Source organism: Lichenostomus cassidix, chromosome 3 (assembly GCF_008360975.1).
Source record: "Lichenostomus cassidix isolate B80296 chromosome 3, HeHo_3.0, whole genome shotgun sequence".
NCBI classification, from domain to species: domain Eukaryota; kingdom Metazoa; phylum Chordata; class Aves; order Passeriformes; family Meliphagidae; genus Lichenostomus; species Lichenostomus cassidix.
The window spans coordinates 78,877,581-78,894,571 of NC_139483.1; the positions used below are offsets into that span (position 1 = coordinate 78,877,581).

At 37.3% G+C, this 16,991-nt stretch overlaps 1 protein-coding gene across 3 annotated transcripts in view; it reads left to right on the plus strand.

The window, feature by feature from the left end:
• Positions 1–16,991, plus strand: part of UBE3D (ubiquitin protein ligase E3D) — a 75,742-nt gene that overhangs the window by 25,944 nt on the left and 32,807 nt on the right. For 2 of the 3 annotated variants that reach the window (XR_014851024.1, XM_085056434.1), the window contains exon 9: positions 16,825–16,963. The exons of the other annotated variant lie outside the window; for it this stretch is intronic. Coding sequence is in view for 1 of the 2 variants with exons in the window: in XM_085056434.1 (XP_084912560.1) it covers positions 16,825–16,963 (139 nt within the window). In the remaining variant the exon portion in view is untranslated. The remainder of the gene's footprint in view (positions 1–16,824; positions 16,964–16,991) is intronic. 3 annotated transcript variants of the gene reach the window in all.

Here is a 16,991-nt window from a genome sequence, read left to right on the forward strand (position 1 = left end):
GCAATCTCCAATCCCATCTGATTTTAAGTTGCTCAAAACTGTGAGATGAGGGAATTAGAAAAAAGCAAAAAAGACAGAAAATATATAGAAAAGAACAAGTATAGCTACCACTCCTGGTTCCAGCGGTGTTCAGTTGATAGAAATTCCAAGAGGGAGGGTCAAGACGTGCTCTCTGCATGTCCTGGGCCCCTTCCCCAGGTGGAACTTCTGGTCATCTGGCCACTCTGGGGCTAGAATGGGCCTCTAGAGGTGAGTGTGGAGCATTGGCTCTGTTGTACCAGGGATTGGCAGCCACTGCAGGGCTGGGATACAGGCCTGGAGTGTGTGGGGTGTGTGGGGCAGGGCATCACCTCACCAAAGGCAAGGCCCAACCTGCCTCTTCCCACACACATGCTCACCCATAATGTTTCAGGCCAGAAATCCTTCCAGTCTCACAACGTCTTTGCATAGAGAGCCACGCTGGTACCAGTCTTGACTGGACTGTTACTTGACAATTTATTAATTATCAAGTGTGGTTTTATTTCTTTGCCTATGGTGTGTTCTCCTACATCTGAAGTCCATTCAAATTAACTTTATATACAAAAGATTTATAATTGTCTTGTTTTCACTGTTTCATCTCCGCTTTGAACAAGGAGATGCTCAAAGACTTCTTATTGAGCTGGTGTCTGTGACTCAAGTCTTTCCATGCCTGCTTTACTTCTTTTCATCAAAACTGTTTGTCTGTAACATTGATTCCTGCATCAGCATTGACTTGGTTTAAACTTAGGTTTAGACTTCCATCTAAATTCCCTTTCTCTTCCTTTTTCTTCTTCTGCTGTTGCTCATGTCCAGAACTTGGCTGCCAGGCTGCATGCCTCCCTTATGCTGTATCTTGTGTCACTGAGCTGAGATGAACTTTCTCTTTTTCTTGACCCATAAAATTTTAAGAAAGCTCATAAAACTAAAGAGTCAAACCAATCTGCATTCACCAATCTGACTGTGTCAAGGTGTGACCCATAAAATTTTAAGAAAGCTCATAAAACTAAAGAGTCAAACCAATCTGCATTCACCAATCTGACTGTGTCAAGGTGTGTGTGTGCAGTGCAGCCCCCAGAGTGCTCTCACAAGGTTGATGTGTGGCCTGTGGGATTCCTCCCTCTGTGCTTTGTTGTCTGCAGCAGGACAGCAGGACTCTGGACAGCTCTGCCTCAGTGCTGCCGTGGGCTCCATCAGCACCAGCCTGGATTAAATAGGCACTCTTAAATCTCTGCTGCAGCAGAAGGGGAAAGCTTCAGAACAGTTAAAAGGAAAACCATGGGAAGTAGCTCTGAGGAGAGGAGGTGTTAAAACTAGGGACAGTTTCAGGAAGGGTGGAGTGGTTATTTATGGAAGAGTACTTCCCTCCACAGAGGAAAACTGACAGACATGTGAGGACACATATTGGCAGAGGACATGGAAAAGGGGCTAGTGGAAAGTTGAATCTTTCCACATTGACAATTGGTCTGCTGTGAGTTTCCAAAGTGAGCTGTGGGATGTAGTAAAATCTGGAAAAATATCTATACCTGTTTAGGATTTTGCGTTAACTTGAAGTTTATTTTTAGGAGAGGAAGCTGTGCTCTTGACTGCTGGTTTTATTTATTTAGGATTTAATTGCTTGTTAAATTTGACCTGTAGCCACATCTGTTACTTTAATATCAGTTTTGTGTTAGTGCCTGCATAGAGTGAGCTTCTGTACAATTTTTGCAAGAGGTATATTTTTTTGTGAAGAGGGAAAATGATGATAAAAATAAAATCTTCAGCTAAAATTGTGGTTTCAGTGTGAAAGGAAAAATATGATATGTGAAATTCTAACTTTAGTCATTAGGCTTTTGTTTGGCAATGGTTTAGATTGAATGAATAGAAAGAATAAATTTTGCTGTCAGCAATATCAGGATCAACCACTTTTGTGATTTGTGGTGTTCCTTGCTTTGCTGCGGGTAATTGCATCTTGAAATACTGAATTTCCTTCTCTTCTGAAGTCAGTACATCAGGAAAAAAAACAACTTCAAAGCATCAAGCTGAGAGATCTTTGTGAACAGTGATTACAACATTTTTTTTGTACAGCAGGATAACTTCTCCCTTTGGATTCAGACATAATGTTCTGGAGTGCTGGTATGTGTGAATATTTCTATATGGAATATCAACAGCACTGTGGAAGAGATTTAATTTTACCCAAAGGTTTAAAAATCAGAGGCCAGAAAACATTTCCATCTTTATATTGTTCTAAAAATCCATTTCAACTTCAGAAATGGCCCCCTGCTTGGTATAATAGGACTTAAAAAAGGAATTAAAGTTTATGGAGCATGTATAAATCTTCATGTGGCACAGCTGGTAGGAATAACCTCCACGAGAACATCCAGGGAAAGGCTTTATACTGTGGTTAGGGAACTTAGGGCTTAATGTATGGGGTAAAAGCAATGCTGTCTCATCATACAGGCTGTTGGTTCATTTAACTTTGATTTAATTTGATTTTTTTTTTCCTTGGAATGTGTTTCATCTTTCTGCCTAGGAAAAGGGTATGGAAAACTACTGGGACTAGCTACTAATACAATAATAGGCTACGGAGCCACAAATGTATGTGTAAAGAATACAGAGAATATATAAAAGAAAAAAAGGCAAAAATCAATTGGCATCAACTGCCCCGTTTGCCTTGCTTTTGCAGCACAGACATCTCAGCCACTTGACAGTCAAGACCTCAACTGCTGCAGTTTAGAGCATATGGTTGAAGGTAAATTGTTGCCAATTTTGGATTGCATAAAGACACTGCACAGTGAACCATGGCAATTTAGGAAATGAGTGATGAGCGGTTCAGATGTCCAGGCAGGGTCAACAGCTGAGACCAGTAGCTTCATCAGCGATCTCATCCCTACTCATCCATTGGGTCACTGAGTACTAAAACTGAATGATGTGAATACCTCTCAGTGTGCTCACAGTGCACAGAAATAGCAGGTTACACCAGCTTTACACCATTTAAACATTGGCTTTGAATGTCTTCTTTTTTCACCTGTAACTACTAATTAAAAAAAAAAAATTCTTACTTAATAAACCTATGCTGATTTATCATAATTGCATCTGTAAATCCGTTTCTAATGACTAGATGCATGAATTTCAACAGTCCCATCCCCAAGGCCACATTAGTCAGTATAAGCTCAGACTGATATGTAGAACAATTTTGTTTCCAAACTGGTAAGGAAGAGTAAAAAATTTATGATATTGCATTAACGAGGCCCACTGGGATTTGGGATTATATATCTAAGCCTTTATTGAAGACAAAAACTTTTCTATGTTTAGCCAAGCAGAGCAAAGCTACTCTTCAGATAGCACTTTAAAAATGAAGAGAATTTGATAAACATAGAACTGAAATCATAGAGAAAGGTATGAGGGGTCTTCCCTCTGAATTCCTTTACTTCAAAGCCACAGCTACTATTAACAATAGTAAAACGTACATTGGAGTGACAGTAGCTCTTGAATTTTAAGGCCATTTCACTATACTAGGAATCAGCAGTGGGACACTTTAGCATTGTTAGAAGAAAACTACTTGCAACACTGAAGAAAAAGCAGAAGATGAAAGATATACCTCATTGCCTAGCAGAAGGATTAATTCTCCAGTACAATTAATCTGATTTCTTAGTTTCACTCTTCAGCACCCAAATCTCTGTTCTTTCTCTAAAAGGTAATTTTAACTCAGGTGTGCCACTGATGGGACCTCAGTTTAGCATCCCTCTACTGCCTTCTCCTGGGAAACTCTAGAAGGAGAATTAAGTGGAATGTATTTCATGAGATACTCTATGTTCAACTCCTTGTTTTCTTTGAGTGATTAGGAAATGAAACTGTTTCCACAGGCTTGGAAATTAAGTATCTGATGTAAAATTAGACCATTTAAATGAATTATAAAAATTGAACCTAATATTTTTAGGAAGGGTTTTTTACAGGAGGTCACAGTGAAGTTGGCAGGAAGTTTTAAGTTCTACACTTTCAAAGCACCAGGGTTGCCTTAGACATTTTCGCTCCTTTTGTAAATCTGAGCAGTCTGTCTATCTAGAAACTGAAATGCATTGTGTCTCTCAAGAAATAAGGCATTCTCCTTTTGTAAGAGTTACAGATCGATAAATATGTACACAATTTCATTCAGCCATCCTTTGGGTAAAATTCTGCCGTTTTAATTTTCAGTGTTTGCTGTTTTGCATTAAGCTTTGGTTCTGATTTCCTTTTACCAAATCTGTAAGACTGATCCTCTGCCAGCATTTCAGAGTTAGTAAGGGATTTCTGTTTTGTAGATCATTCAGAGGCACAACTGGAGTGTTGGACACAATGATGTTGTAATCTCCTGAAACTGAGTTCCCTGCTTCTGTAGACTTGTCCAGATACTATTGTGCAGGGTATTCTGTCCTTAGCCTTAAATTACCACACACCACAATGAAAATTTGTAACAGTGCATATTTGCTGTGATTCCTTAAGGGTAAAAAATTTTCTAGTGAAGGTAAATTTTACATTGTCATTGTCAGAAACCTTATTTGGAACTGTGACTAGGAAAATATGCTGCTTTTTCTTTGCAATGGTCTCCATTCATTAGGCCTTTCTGATAACTGAAAAGCTGTTCAGTGAGGTCCCTCTGAAAGTATTTAGATTCACAGGGCAGTCCATAGGTAACTGAGCTGCACAATCACAGCAAACCATGAAGAAAAAATGCAAGTCTGAATGTAGCTGGGGCTGTGATTACCATTTCTACAAGCAGTGACACTGAGTATTGTATGGCAGAATGCAGACACATAGGTGTTCTAGGTTAATGATTAAGCTTCAGGTGCTGATCTTTAAGCAGCATCTGCATGCATTTTTACACTGTGTAGATCCAACAGGAATATGTAATCTCTCCTATAGCCCAGATAATGTTTTGTTTCAATAAGTGATGGGAACACTGTCTTGAAATGTCATTGCATTCACCTTGCTTAATGTAGAATGATTTAGTCTGCGTACAAAGTTCTGCTTTTAAGGATGCAGACTTAGTAAAATAATCTTTAAATCTGATAAAACACCAAACCATTATCGTCCATCTCTTGAACTGTTTTGCTGTCGTGGGATCTTTTTTTCTTTATTCTGCAGCATCTATGAGATTTGAGATTTTGTTAATAATGAGTGTTGAAGCTGGGCACACATGACTCAGTTGGTGCTACTCTGTAGATATTTCAATCCGAGTTACCAATTTGGAAATCATCTGATAGCTGTTTTGAGCAAGCAAACCAGGTATTTTTGGACTGACCTCAGTAATGTCTCAGAGAGTGAAGGAGGACTTCAAATAAATGAAACTGGAAAACAAATCAATCACAGGTGAAACTAGGAGCTGAAATAACTCAAAATAATTCTTGACCTTCAATTTGTGATGTGTAGCATTATTAAAAGAGATCAAGAATGATAAGTAGAGTAGTTTTTATATCTTGGACATTGAATACTAGTTTCATGTGAAATAGATATACTAACAAAATTCCTTGCTAAGGTACTGCAACTTGGTTCAGTGCCCCTATTTTCATTATGAGAACTTCTAGTTCTCTTTGAAACCTAAATTATCTTTACAATCTCTAGCTTCAAATTTTTTTATCCCCTTGCTCTTAGAATAAGTTGCTCATCTGAGAATTGATTGGATGAACTCAAGTGAATTAAATGCCATTTTGAATTACATAGGTCTTCTCTTCCTTAAGCATCTGACCCTCAGCAGGTCTGGGCATATACTGCTCATAAGGTTTTTGGAACCTTTTGTACTGAACTAGTTCAAAAATTTATTTTTGTATTTGATCTACCTTGCCACTGTTTTGAATGATGTTTTTGGATTTTTTGATTGTCTCTTTATCAACCTTTCACATTTTACACAGTGAAAAATAATTCTCAGATACTGAACATAGCATTTGTACACAGGGACACTTTCCGTGAAGTAAAGGGCCCTTGTCTTTGTGATAGGATACCTGACATCACATTTTTTATGTTCAGCAATATAACATCTCATTTTGATGATTTTAAAATAAAGATTATAGTTCCATGGAGAGATGTAAGGCACTTCAGGAGAGTAGTGTTAATGATAACATCTGGGCATTCAAAAATTTAGGCATGCCAATGTTTTTGGAAAAGACATTTATGTCTTCCTCCTGAGTCTCCTATGTTGTGATTGGAGTTTTCAGATTTTGGGAGCAGAAAGAGGAAGAAAAGAGTCTGTAAAATCATTCCTGATGTGAGAGTTTGGTGGAAGTGTGGCCCAGGAGAGATCAGAGATATTTTGTGTTTTCTCTGGTCCTTTTACCTAGTGCCAGGATGTGTGGAGGGGCTGAGGGACACCCTTCTGGTGGGAAGCTAAGCTGCATGTAGGAGATGCTGGCTAATGTGCAGAAAGTGAGGAGAAGGTGCTCTGCATTTATGACACATCACAAGAGTCCCTTGATAAGATTCTGTAAGTTTTTAAAGTTGGTTTATGGAAAAAGTACACAGAGGCATATATTTTTTATTTCTCTGGGAAAATGAAGTGTTTGTGACAGTACTTGGACTTGGTAGTGTTAAGTTAACAATTGGACTGTATGTTCTTAGAGATCTTTTCAAGCTAAATGATTCTATGATTTTATACTTTCTGTCTGCCTTGCCAGTTACCCCCACCCTCCTTCTCCTGCCCTGACTTTTAAGTACATTTGCTGTATGTGGACAATTTTGGAGATAAACGTTCTGAATTATACTTCTCTCGCAATATCTGGAGAACAGGTGCTCATCTAGAGTGAAGCACTGTTAATGCCCTGGATGAGAAAAATTATAGGTTGACATTGACAGTTGCAAGAAGAGTCCGGTGAGGAAGGCAGCTGGTCCAGCAGACATCACTAATCCCATGGGCAGGCTTCCTTAAAATTGAATGAATCTTTTAGGGGTGAGCTGTCTGGAATAACTTTGCATTTACTAGGTTTTACACAGTTTGTTGGTTTTCTACAGGTCTACTGTACACTTCTACCCTTCAGGAAATGAGCGTTATTAGAAGAGGCATACACCCATTTGCCAGGGCAAGTGGCCTTTATATACCCTTATATAAATACCCAAGGTGTTGAAAGGTTAAAAAAAAAAAAATAGAGATTTAACCTGAGAATTCATGTACTTGATTCATACATGCTGGGAAGAGAGGCTTTTTAGTTAGATGGTGTTGCTGCTTGCATTTGATATTCCCTGCAAGTAAGATGGCACCAGTCAGGCTTTTAGCATAGGTCAGTAGCACACTGCTGTGTCCTCTGCATCCATCCCAAGCACAATAGTCTACAGTTATTGTCATACATTAGGGAAATTATGAGCCATCTGTTCTAATTTAGAGCAAGATGTATCCAGGAAGGAATCAAGAGGTGCTTAAGGTGAAGAAAAATATTTTAAGAAAAGTATTTAAGCTCATTCTGAGCTGTATAGGCATATTCAAGAAAACTGCATTCTAGAATCATAGTATTGCTATTGCTACTGCCATCCTCCACTATGGTGAATTATCAGTAGTGATCTGGCTACAGGATCTTTATTGTTTTCAATATTTCTTCATTTTTTTCAGAAAAGCTACTTTATTTCGTTCCACCTGGGATGTAGTAAGACATGAAAAAAAATGCAGCTTAAAGCCTTAAGACAACCATGAAAGTGAAGAAGCCTATTCTAAAGCATTGGCTATGCAGGTTTTATGAGAGTAATTTGCTTCTTCTTTTAGAGGGACCACATTGCATTGCTGCTGAGAAGTCAGCAGTTACATTGTACTTTGGAGCTTGCACCAGCAATTCTGTATAGTGTGGATGTTCAAGAGCAGTCACAACAGACCAGGCAATGCCCAGCAAGACGTAAACTCCTGTGCTTTTCTTGGTTTTGCAGGAAAGCTAAATTAACATGGATCCTACTCCTGCACCCAGGTAGACAAAAATTATGTAGGAATTTTAAAAAGGAGTTTAAAAAATATATATTGTGACAGAATTCAGTCTGTCATGTTTTCTTCCTTTTATGTTTAGCTATGTTTGACATCACAAGCCTGCAGGAGCTGTTTTCTTCATGAGCTTGTATCCCTCAGTCAGATGCTCTAAAACAGAACTTCACTGTAACTGATGAAAATTTGTGGCAGTTTTCTGCTTTTACAGCTTTTACTTTTGCAATAAACTGTTGATCTTGTAGATAAATGAAGAATGAATGTCTCTCTCCATAGACAGTAGTTGCTATGGGATGGCCCACAGCTTTATGGACTGTGGTTTTGCTTGTAGAACATATTCTGGGACATACCCAGCAGGTTTGGGATTTTATATCCAAGGTCAGTTCCCACGAAATTTAAATCACTTTTCCTCTTCATTCTTTGATCAGCCTATTTTTGCTTACCTGGTGCTGAAACTAAATAAAGATGATAATGTCTTAGTTGTACGCACAGACCATCTGTGCATAGTTTGAGTGCTGTCATGAATTTTAAATTTAGTACATTTGCAAGTATTTGTGGTCCCACGCATCTAGGTGTCCTATTGAACATGTCTGCTTTAGACATTGTTGCTTGATTTAGGTTTTCCTACATTCATTTTAGATACTATGAATCTTCAGCTTAAACGTTTCAGAATAGATGAACACCTGCTAATCCTTCTGTGATGTTTAAGCTTTATTTCAGTAATTCTTGCAGCTGAAATTCTGTTTTGTCTTCAACAGAGACTGTACAGTTGGTGCTGTTTTGCAATGGAATGAAAATATTTTATGGGTGATAAGAGTTTGCAACTTAAAGTTAATGCCTTTGAAATTGCATAGCAGCCAGATGGAGGAAGGAAGGCAATGTAGAAAGGCAGTTGGTGAACACCCAAAAATCTTTAGTCTGGAGAAGTATGTTGAACATTACTTTGAAGTTACATACTCCAAGACAAAGTTACTCCTGGACAGAATTGAAATTTCAAGATTTATTGCCATGCAAAAAAAGTTGCAGTATGTTGAGATAGCTTCCTGTGCTTCAGAGGAATGATCTACTTGGAAACAGCCTTGTCTGTCTTGGCACAGTATACTAGCACCCTTGTTTGGTTTTCTGCTTTTGCCCTTTACCCTTTGAGAAAAAAAGAATTCTGTGGACTATTCAGAGGCTTTATTGTGCAAATAGCATTTCGTAATAATTGTAACAAAACCAATGCAGTTACATTTAAATTTATATAGGGCATTTTAGTCTACTAAAAATGCTGGTTGATGTGAAACAAAAGAAAAGTAATTCGGACTGTGCTTTACAGGTTGAAATAGGCAGCTTTAACTTTTCTTTCTGACTTCCCTTAAATAACATACAATGATCAAAGTGTGTCAAGAAGTTGTAAAATAATTTCAAATGCATTAACAAAATTAATGCCGTTGTGATTTGTATGTAGTTATTTAATGCAAACAAAATTATTTAATCCACTGGCTTTTAATGTACCTTTTAGCAAGAGTTATTTAATCTATGCTACATATTGGAGTTAGAAATGAGGAAACTGCATGTGAAGTATTGATTTTAAATCATAGAAGTGTTCATCAGAGCAAATAGAATAATTTTAATTAAAAGGCTCTTTGAAATATTGCAAGATCAGTTAATACCTCTTATGTCAGCCCTTCTGAAAAATATTATGGCACTGGTACTCTGGTGAGGTTAAATCTGAGTTTTCATTAAAAGGCTTTTTTATTAGTATTAAATAACTTGCCCTTTTCAAATGGTGACACATTGAAAGTTCAAGAAGGACTTATATTTTGCAGGATAGGGGATGTTAAACCCACTGAATTGTTTTTGCAGTGGATTTCTAGCTAACTTCTTTTTGACTAGACTCCAGATTTGCATATTTTTTCCATTCAAAGTATTCATTACCCAGAAAAAAAGATAGGAGATTGTTGATAATGAGCATGTCCTCATATATACAACTATTATATTAATTTATAGAAATATATATCATTGTATATTAATATGGTTGTTGTATATTTACCTAATATAATTATATATACTACATTAAATTATATTTACTATATGCTATATGTATGATGCACTTTATTGTAAGAATTATGTATCAGTAATGTTATAAAAAGAATGCTTTGCAAGCAATAATATTTAAGACCATGTGAAAATACAGACATTCAGTTAAATGAAATCTTGTCTCTATAGTGATACACTGAAAAATAAAATGTTTAAATCTTAGAGATGGAGCTTTGTTGATCACTGTAGTCCATTGCAAAAAATACAAAAAGGCATGCTGTCTGCCTTCTTACTTCTCTAGGTATTTTGCTCTTCTCTTGCTCATTTCCTTGCAGGGACACCAGTGGGTTAAATTTCTGCTTTCCCATTTTTTGTCTGTTATGAGAGATTTAATACCTGTTGGTTTGGGATACCATGCAACTAGTAAAGAAAGGGAAAATTTGCTCAAAACCCACACTTGACACTCGCAGCTGCTCAGGATGAATAATGAATGGTAGAACATAACCACAGATGTTTATTTCAGGAGGGAAGCAGTGATTCTACAGAGCAAGTTTTTTTCCAAAGGAATGTACTGTAGACTGTGAAAGTACTGCACTTCTTAGTCGTCCATATTATTTAAATTTTGGTAAGTGTTTAGTAGCTAATGAGCAGGCATTGATTTTTATGTCATTTTTAAATCACTGCAAGGATAATTAAAAGTATAAATAACTTAGACTCCCGGTACATTAAGTATATAGACACATCATCAACCATAATTAAGAATTGTTTTTAGATTAAATAATTTTTACAAATAGTTATTTGATTTAGCAGGTTTATCATTTGGTTCAGTAAAGTCACCTGTCATTTGTCTCAGAGCTGTAGCTTGTGGAAAGGACAGCTTTAACAGCATTCAGTGAACTCTGAGAGTCAGGGCTGAGCTTCTGTCAGCTTTTCTATTTGAATCTTTGGCACGGGCTTGATTCATCAAAGTACTGAAGCTACAGTTAACACAGTAATCTCCTTTAAGAGTTTCACAGCATTTGGAGCCCTAAATGCAGAGTGCAGTTACCTAGATCGTAACAAAATCTAGTTAATGCTGTGCCTCAGCAACACTGAGCAGAACACTGAGTAAGAGCTCTTTTCATTTTGCAGTTTTGACCTGTGTAGACTACCCTCAGTTAATGTATTTATAGAAGCCTGCTAAATCAGAGGTGATGATGGGGATGTGCTGGAAAAGAAAAAAGGGCTTATCTGTTCCTCTTCTAAAGCAGACTTTGTCTGTTGCTGAGACAGCTCAGTTGCATTTAAAAGTGAGTCTCATGCACTATGAAGGGTGATTACTGATAAATGTCTTTAACACTGATGGAAGAGGCTTCTTTTGAAATAAATGCAATCTAGTCAGAAGTCTGGTCCAGTTTTTCAAAATCTTGTAAGAATCTTCATAGTTTTTCTTTTTTTTTAAAATAGAAAGTTTTCTTTTGATTCACTGATGTGCCACGTATATTGTGTTTTTCCATGGACGCTTAGGGTGTAGTGGGTAGGTTCCATGACCTGATGGATGACTGTGTTAGTTTACTAGTTCTTATATCAAGAAATTATGAAATAAATGTATTTCATTATTTTTGTGTCTTAAACCTTGCTTTTAAGGACACAGTTTTGAAATGTTACTCCAGCTTATGTAGGTAGTTCATTGGGATCAATTCCATAGTGAGCAGTGGAGAAATACTGTTCACTGATGCATGGTGATTCAAATGTAGAACATTATCTAAAAACGTTGTGATCGATTATTTCTGCTAGAGAAGTAGCTGTCTTATCTTTAATCTTATCTGAGTAGTTGTTTTCAAGTTTTGCCCCTCTCTGCTTTCAGAATTAATTGGTTGAATTTCAGTGAGCATTTGCTGATTTCTTTTTATTTTTTAAAGGCATCAAAATTCCCCTGGATTTCCCATTATTATCAACTAAACAGCTTTGAAAATACCACTTCATTTAAAAAAAAAACATTTTATACATATGACTGTGGGAATTTTGCTTTCCTAGCTATATTTCTTAGACTGGTTATGGGAAGGTATCAATCATATCATTCATTCAATCATAACATTCTAAATTTCTCATATGTATCATATATTTAGAATGTATCAATCATATCGTTCTAAATTTCTCCTTCAAATGATCAGTTCCTTAGAGAAGGCATTGAAAAGGACAAGGGGGAAGATAGTCTCAGCTTGTCATCTTTATTTCTTACTTGTTTTGAATGCTCTGTTCTGACAGTTTAGCACATAGCACATAGTTGTTCCACATCAGCACCTAGCACAGTAGCCAAGTACCACCCTCTTGAGTAGAGTTTTACTTCTTCACTTTCTGTGTTACTTCAGTTCTGAATGTATGCCTGAAATATATTAAAGTATTATTAGCATTCATCATATGTGGTTCCATCCCTCTCAAAATGAAAATTATATGAAGGTTCTAATTAGACCTTTTAATCTTGTGTCTGTTCGTTGTGTTTTCATGGGTGAGACTAATAGATATCTTTTAGATTGAACAGAAGGAGTTCTGAGTTTGAGGTTTTGCTTTAATCTGCAGAGGCTGCATCTCAAGTTTGATTAACACTGGGAACAGCTCTGACTCTTGTTCTTAGTGGGGATCTATTCCATTATCACCAATCCTTCTTCCTGCCTCAAAACTTCAGAAGATTTTTTTCCAGTTGTCCTGAACCCACAACCCACACAGAGTGTACTTAGGTAAAAACACTGAGTCTCTCAGTTTGCCTCACTCATTAGGGAGTATTGTGGGCTATGAAGAACACGTTTACTTTCCTTATAGTAATTGATTTTGCTGGATAGAAATGTCATACTATTGACTTTATGCTAATCCTCTCCCAGGTAAACACCACTTGATTAGCTGGTATATATGTTGCTGTGTTCCATCACCAGCTTTTCCCTGTGGAGTTACTAATGTGCATTTCTTCTCAGTACTCAGACAGTGTTTTTCAGGAAAATGTAAAACTTTCCCAAACCTAATTTATTTGAGATCTTGCTTAAAGAAATTGGTTGAAATAAGCTAAAAGGATTAATAAAGTTCTGGGGAAGAGTGGGATAAAGAAAAGAGTGCGAAAATGGAAAGAATTCAGTGACAGACAAAATGCTTAAAATGATTTGTGTTTTCCTGTTGGTGAGATCACTGACAGACAAAACAGGATGATGATGGTGATTTACAGAGGTGGATTTAACGTACTATGAAAAAATCCAATCTGACATGTCCTCTTCTTAACTCAGAGCATGCTCTGAGTTTGGACCATTTTATTGACTAAGCTTTACTTCATCTTGCTCTTTTAAAGCCTGGTTTCTAACGCTGACCCATGTCTCCCTCAAAGACTGTCAAGGTCAGTGGGTAGTGGTGAGATTTTACTTGTCACAAAATCAGTCCAAAGTAGATGCAGTCTTGCACCCCACAATGACTTCGGGAATCTGTGTAGAATTTACAAATTTTGTTTGATTCTGAGGGTCATATTTTTTGTGTCAGACTGTGAAGTCCTGAATATCAAGGCTTCTTTGCAGTGTAGAAAAGCTGAATATTTACTGAAGGAAGAAGAACATTATTTCTCTTGTTAACCTCACTTTCCTCAAGCTCATGTCTCATCTCCCCTTTATTCCTTTCAGTCAGCGTAGCAAGCTGTGCTATGATCTCTGGGAATTGTGCTGGGAGCTGATGGGCTGAGTTGTCCTCCTTGGATGCTCAGTCTCCTGAGGTGCATTATCAGCCAGTCTGCCTCTTCCAGTAAACAGAAAGCAAACAGTCTCCTCTCCTGTACTGGAAGTGAGACAACTCTCCTTATGCAGGAAGACCATGAAACTAAGGTGAAAAGCAGTGGATTCTTTGTGGTTTGTTTTGCTTTTGTGTTAAGCATAGATGCTTTTGTCTTTCTTCTACAATAAAGATTATGGAAAAATGCTTCCAAAAGCAACAGGGATAAAGAAGAACAAAGAGAAATGATCTAATAAAGTGGTGACTTCCAACAACCATTTGTGTTAAGTGCCGTGAAAGGGCAAGTCGCAAAGACAAATTCCTAACGTATGTTCTTGGAACAGTAAGTGCTAAGACATGCGTGTTTTGTTTGTAATAAGGGAATACACTGGAATAATGTCAGGAAATACTAATAACTCAGCAATTAATAAATAAGAATTGCAATATAATTAGGCTAAATGTCTTTATGCAAACATTCTTTCCCTCAAATAAACCAACAGCCACAAAAGAAAAATCCCCAATTCAGTGTCAGGGCTGTGCGAGCTGGACTTCAAAATGAGGAGGCATCTCCAAAAAATCCTTGTATCAAAACACAAGATCAAATCAGGGTACTGATGTAAGTTGTGATGCTTTGAATATTGCTTGGAGTTCTGAAAAACTGATAAGTTTCTTTGCAGGGAGGGTGTTGATCCATGGAAACATCTTCCCAAGACCCAGAACCTTAGCATACCACCTCCAGTCTCCAAACTCTCTAGCTGTGTTTGAAGGTGCCTGCAGAGTGCTTTGTTTAGATTTGCTGATTTCTGAAAAAGAGAGCCCCTATTTTGCTAATTTCACCTAAATTTGCCTGCATCACCAGATTGTAGAAAAAGTAGAAAAAAGAATGAGTAAGAAGCATATAAAGGTAAGTTTCTAATTATGTGGGGAAATGAAGTTACCAAGTGATAAGGAAATGTAAAACTCAATTCTGGATTGCAGTTAACAAGACTCCTTGCTTACTGGTTACTTAGTGCTCATGATCTAGCTTTAAGTGTTCTTCTTGGAACATTTATAGAACCACAGAATGGTTTGGGTTGGAAGGGACCTTAAGGATCATCTAGTTCCAATCCCCCTGTCATGGGGAGAGACACTTTCCACTAGACCAGGTTCAGAGCCCCATCCAGCCTGAACTCTGAACCAGTCAGGGATGCCTTTTCTGGGCTTGGCCACTTGTGTATTTTTATAAAAGAATCCTGCTTCCATTCAATATAGACACAGTATTTAGGACTTAACTGGAGGCTTGTACCTTCCAGTAATGAAAATACTCCAGAGTCTCTTCTAAACATCTCACCTTCCTGTCCTAGTGGTCAGTTGGGTTTTCTTGTAGTAGCTTTGAACAACTTTTCCAGATCTGTGTGGCACAGTATTAGTGTGAGATACTACATATTATAAAAGCTGTTAATGTGTGGGAGGTTTTGGCCTCTGCCCTTTGGTATGGTCTCAGACATGTCAGAAATCTTAAGTGAGGCACTGCCATTAGAAGAGCCAGAGGGGGCCTTCCTCCTTCTCTTTACCATGTAAAGCTTAGACCTTCTTTTGTCAAGATGACCCGCTCTGGAGAGATTTGAGAAAAGGACATGGTGTGTTTGGTAATGTAGATGTGGTATGATTCTCTTTGTCTTTTATTGTGGGGGGGAAAAAAAGAATGAGGGAAAACACTCCTTGTTTTTTTGGGTGATGAAAGCCCCTCTGACATTCTGTGCATTATAGATCTTGCTTCTGTGTATCAAAGCAGAGTTAGATTCTTACGTACCCATAGATAAATTAGGAAGGAGGAAAAAGTGTAAACATTAGGAAAGAAAAAAGCAAAGAGTAGAAATTCAAGTGGCCAATTTCAGACAAATGGAGGTAAGAAAGTGAAAGTACACCCACTCTGTGAAGAAAGATATGTAAATTATGCTAAATAGGATGTCTTCTAGAAGAACTAACAAGGTGCTATGTACAAAAAGTGTGTATGCAAGCCTATAGGAAAGAAGCAAGACTTTACAGAGAATCATTGGGTTTGGGAGACCTGGGAGAATGAGAACCATCCAGAATGACACAGATTCTGTGAAGAGAGTATTTGCTCAGTATTTGCTGAATGCTGGGGTCATGACTGCTCTCCCAAGTGTTTAAAAAAATGCAGCTATTTCTAGAAAGTACATTAAAATAAGCCTATATGTTCACAAGCAGAGGTTCAGTCAGAAGAGCTGGAGGAATTTAAAGGTGAAAGCTGATGCTAAGATCATTTATTGAAATTCTGAAGTCTTGAACAGAGAAGGGTAGCAAGCATTGTCTTCCAAAGTGATACTCTCAGGTCTGCTGAGAATAATTGACCTTCTTACCCAGGAGTATCTGATACTACCTACCCAGATAAAGTTATTAAAGTAACTGGATCGCTGATCAGTCTGTCAGTTTGTACTGTATGGAAGAAATAAGCCTGAACTATAGGAAGCAAAATGACCTAGTGTTTTGAGTAAATCTTGTTGAACTAATCTTGTTCTTCAGCGTGTGGTACTGTGGTACAGTTTATAGGAATATGCTTCTGGAATGTTGTTTTTATGAGTAGCTCTAGAAATCTTAATTCTTTTAATGCATCTAAATCAAAAAGCTGTGTAGAATGAACTGGGATCAAGTTTTGCTTGGTACGGACTATTAGTAAGTTCCCAGTGAGCATCATGAACATCAGCTTTGAAAATCATGCCTGACCTTCTGTCTTCAGAAGTGAAAGGAATTTTTCTTTCCAGAAACAGAATAAAAAGTGTAGGCATTCTGTTCTGCATAGAATACTCTATGTGTAAAAGCATTATATGATGGGAAATCGCCAGTGACAGTTGAAATTTTGTTCAGAAGTTGTGAAACTTTGAATTAGAAACATGAGTGAATTTTTCTAAAATATTCTTAAGTTTTCCTTTCACATTATGTATCTTTTTGAAATATATGGGTGGTATGGTTAAGGCACTTTATCTAAATACACTGTGTTTTTCTGGTAAAACACACTGATCTGTGACTTTTGCAAGGAAAACATGAAGGGAATTTTTTATCACAGTGATATGATGCATTTTAATACTTAATTGGAACTTGTGGTTTATATATATTTTAGGAAAATGAAGAAGTTTTTTTTTTTTTTAACTCTATAGCCTTGCTGATGCATGGGAAAATGATATGGGAGTTCATCCTTTAAAGTTTCCATCAGAAACATGTTTGGAATTATTGCTGATACTGGGTTTGAGTACCACATCTCTGCCACCTTCACTTCGATGCATGAACTCTTTTCAGGTAAGGAACAGCTTCTATTTCAGTATAA